This window comes from Nansenia antarctica (genome assembly GCF_963989245.1).
Source record: "Nansenia antarctica genome assembly, chromosome: 20".
NCBI lineage: Eukaryota > Metazoa > Chordata > Actinopteri > Argentiniformes > Microstomatidae > Nansenia > Nansenia antarctica.
In genome coordinates, this window is record NC_137693.1 from 15632536 (window position 1) to 15635035 (window position 2500).

A 2500-nucleotide genomic window follows, 5' to 3' on the forward strand; every position below is an offset into this window, starting at 1 on the left:
AGAATGAGATGGAGGACATGAAGGCGACAATAACGTAACATTCCGAATCAGTATGTTGTACATTTCAGAAGTAGAAACAATCTTCCATGTTGAGGGGGGCAGGGAGGGGGTTCATGGCTGCTACTGCTTTCTCAGTCTCGGTCCTTGTTGCAGACTCTGCTCCCCTGCTGTTCCAGTTTCAGTAGGATTCATCATGCCCATCACCGATAACAACCCAGCTCAGTTAAACCTGGGGCTAGGGTTCCTCCTCTCTGGGGTTTGATTTCTGCCACTAATTAACTTGTGACTGACTGAGGCTCCTGCTCTGTTTTGGGGGCGATTTTTTTCAACTGCAGGAACGGGATATGTACAACTAGAGGGATGAAAGATCCCACCAAGCACAAAGCCTGCTATTGTGACTGACTAAGGCTTGTGAATCTTATCCACCATTAAAAGTGACTCTGCAACTCTTTGCCTGGTCTGTCTGTCTGTCTGTCTCTCTCTCTGGGTTGTGTGATTAGAAATTCAAAACCAAGATAAATGAGATCTATCCTTTTAAAAGAAACATACTGTTCACAGATAAGCCAATGAATGGCAGGCTTCACCAACTCTGCCTCTGGTGGGGGGGGGGGGGGGGGGACAGAGGACTATCTGTTTAAAACTGCTCCAAGGTTAAAAGGGAGCGTACTTTATCATTTTGGAAAAACATTTACATTAGAACTGTGATATATCTACTCCAGTGTCCTCTTTCCTTCAGCTGGGCTCGTCCTCACACCACCTCTGAAACAATCATAGGCAATAACCTCCGGTTTCATTTCCAACGTCACATCAAATCTTTTTTTTTTTCTTTTTCTTTTAAAATAACACCCCAAAAAAGCTTATGAGTAACGTGCAGAAAAAAATATTTCTGATAATGTAAGGTGTCACTGGCACTGCTTTCGATACTTTGATATAAGTGCTAAAAGACATAGTAGACACAGAAGAACAAGGGAGGGGAGGGGAGGGGAGGGGTCTAAAGACACAACCTGCCTGCACTGTGGATCCACTTTAAAGGTTCAAAGTTCAAAGTCTTAAGGCTGCCTCACTCAGTCTCACTCCCAGCGTTGGAAGAGTCACTCCACGAGAGAGTGAGAAGCCACTGACATTTTTTCCAGAACACATCTTTGGCCCCTTCAGTGACTTCCTGATGTTGGTTGATCAGTGCAGAGCCTAGGAAGGAATGTAATGATATGGCACTTGGTGCAGAAACAACAGGCAATATTATGACAAAACTGACAGGACATATTCATGATAGGTCCGTATTCAGTATTCAGTAGTATGGCACTGGGGGGGGGGAGCAGCCAGGGGAGCTCGTCACCCCACCCCACCCCATCGGCCCCCCTGGATGGTCCTGTGGTCCTGTGGCTCCTTTTTGGACAAGGGGGAAGAGGGCCACCAGCTGCCAGATGATTGGCTCTAGCTAGCACAAGGCTGTGTGTCTGCTGGCCAGTCTGTCTGGGGCGTGTGTGACAGAGGGGTCTAGGGGACAAGCAAGGCGCTCCCTCCTTCCAGTTGACAGTTCGCACAGCCGACACAACCGCGTTGAAGATGAAGGTGTCGAAGGTGACGACGATGAGGGTGAAGATAAAGACGATGACGATGATGATGATGATGACATTAGAAGTTAAAGGTGGATGGCTCGGGTGTAAAGAAGTGGATCAGCTGCCTCTCTCTCTCTCTCTCTCTCTCTCTCTCTCTCTCTCTCTCTCTCTCTCTCTCTCTCTCTCTGTCATCCTCACTCGTTCCCACGGAAGCCACTCACTAGGACACCTGAGAGAGAGAGAGAGAGAGAGAGAGAGAGAGAGAGAGAGAGAGAGAGAGAGAGAGAGAGAGGGGGAGAGGGGGAGAGAGGAAATGGAGAGTGTGGTTAGGATCTGGCTTCCCCACAGGATGTTCCATGTAATTAGCCCAGCGTAGCTCCTCAGCCATCTGTCTGGGTCTGCCTGTGGCTGGACTTGATAAAGCAGCTCACCCACTGGGACCAGCTATGGACCTGCTCCACTCACACACACACAACCACATTGGTTTATGGACACTCCCTCAATCTCCCTCAATCAACACCCTTCAACCTGCACACTGCAATAAGATGTATTAGCTGCAATGTTTGCAAGAAAAGTGCTATACACATTTTAATAAAAGTTATTATTATTATTATTATTATTATTATTATTGAGGATAATGCACCTGCCTACAGAAGCGCTGGTTGGGTGGAGGTCATTGTCCCCTCCAGATTCAAGTATTCAATTAGAAAAGAGATGGGGGGGGTCGTGGGGGGGCGTGTCCTTCAGTGCAACGTTCTGGTTTCATCTGTTATTACTGTGGTGTTCATCTGCCTTGCTGCTCCAGAGCGCTACAGTCAACTACGACAGGATTAGAGCAGGGGGCCTGTCTCATGTAGGCTAGCAGAGAAACCATGTAGGCTAGCAGAGAAACAACAGCCTCTGGGTAATTAGCGTCAACACAGGATTAGAGGATTTTTAGA

At 47.6% G+C, this 2500-nt stretch overlaps 1 protein-coding gene across 1 annotated transcript in view; it reads right to left on the reverse strand.

The window, feature by feature from the left end:
• Positions 1-2500, reverse strand: part of spns2 (SPNS lysolipid transporter 2, sphingosine-1-phosphate) — an 80617-nt gene that overhangs the window by 1442 nt on the left and 76675 nt on the right. The window contains exon 13 of the mRNA XM_080550144.1: positions 1-1788. This exon is cut by the window's left edge and continues 1442 nt beyond it. Coding sequence (XP_080406270.1) covers positions 1780-1788 — 9 coding nt within the window. The 3' untranslated portion in view covers positions 1-1779. The remainder of the gene's footprint in view (positions 1789-2500) is intronic.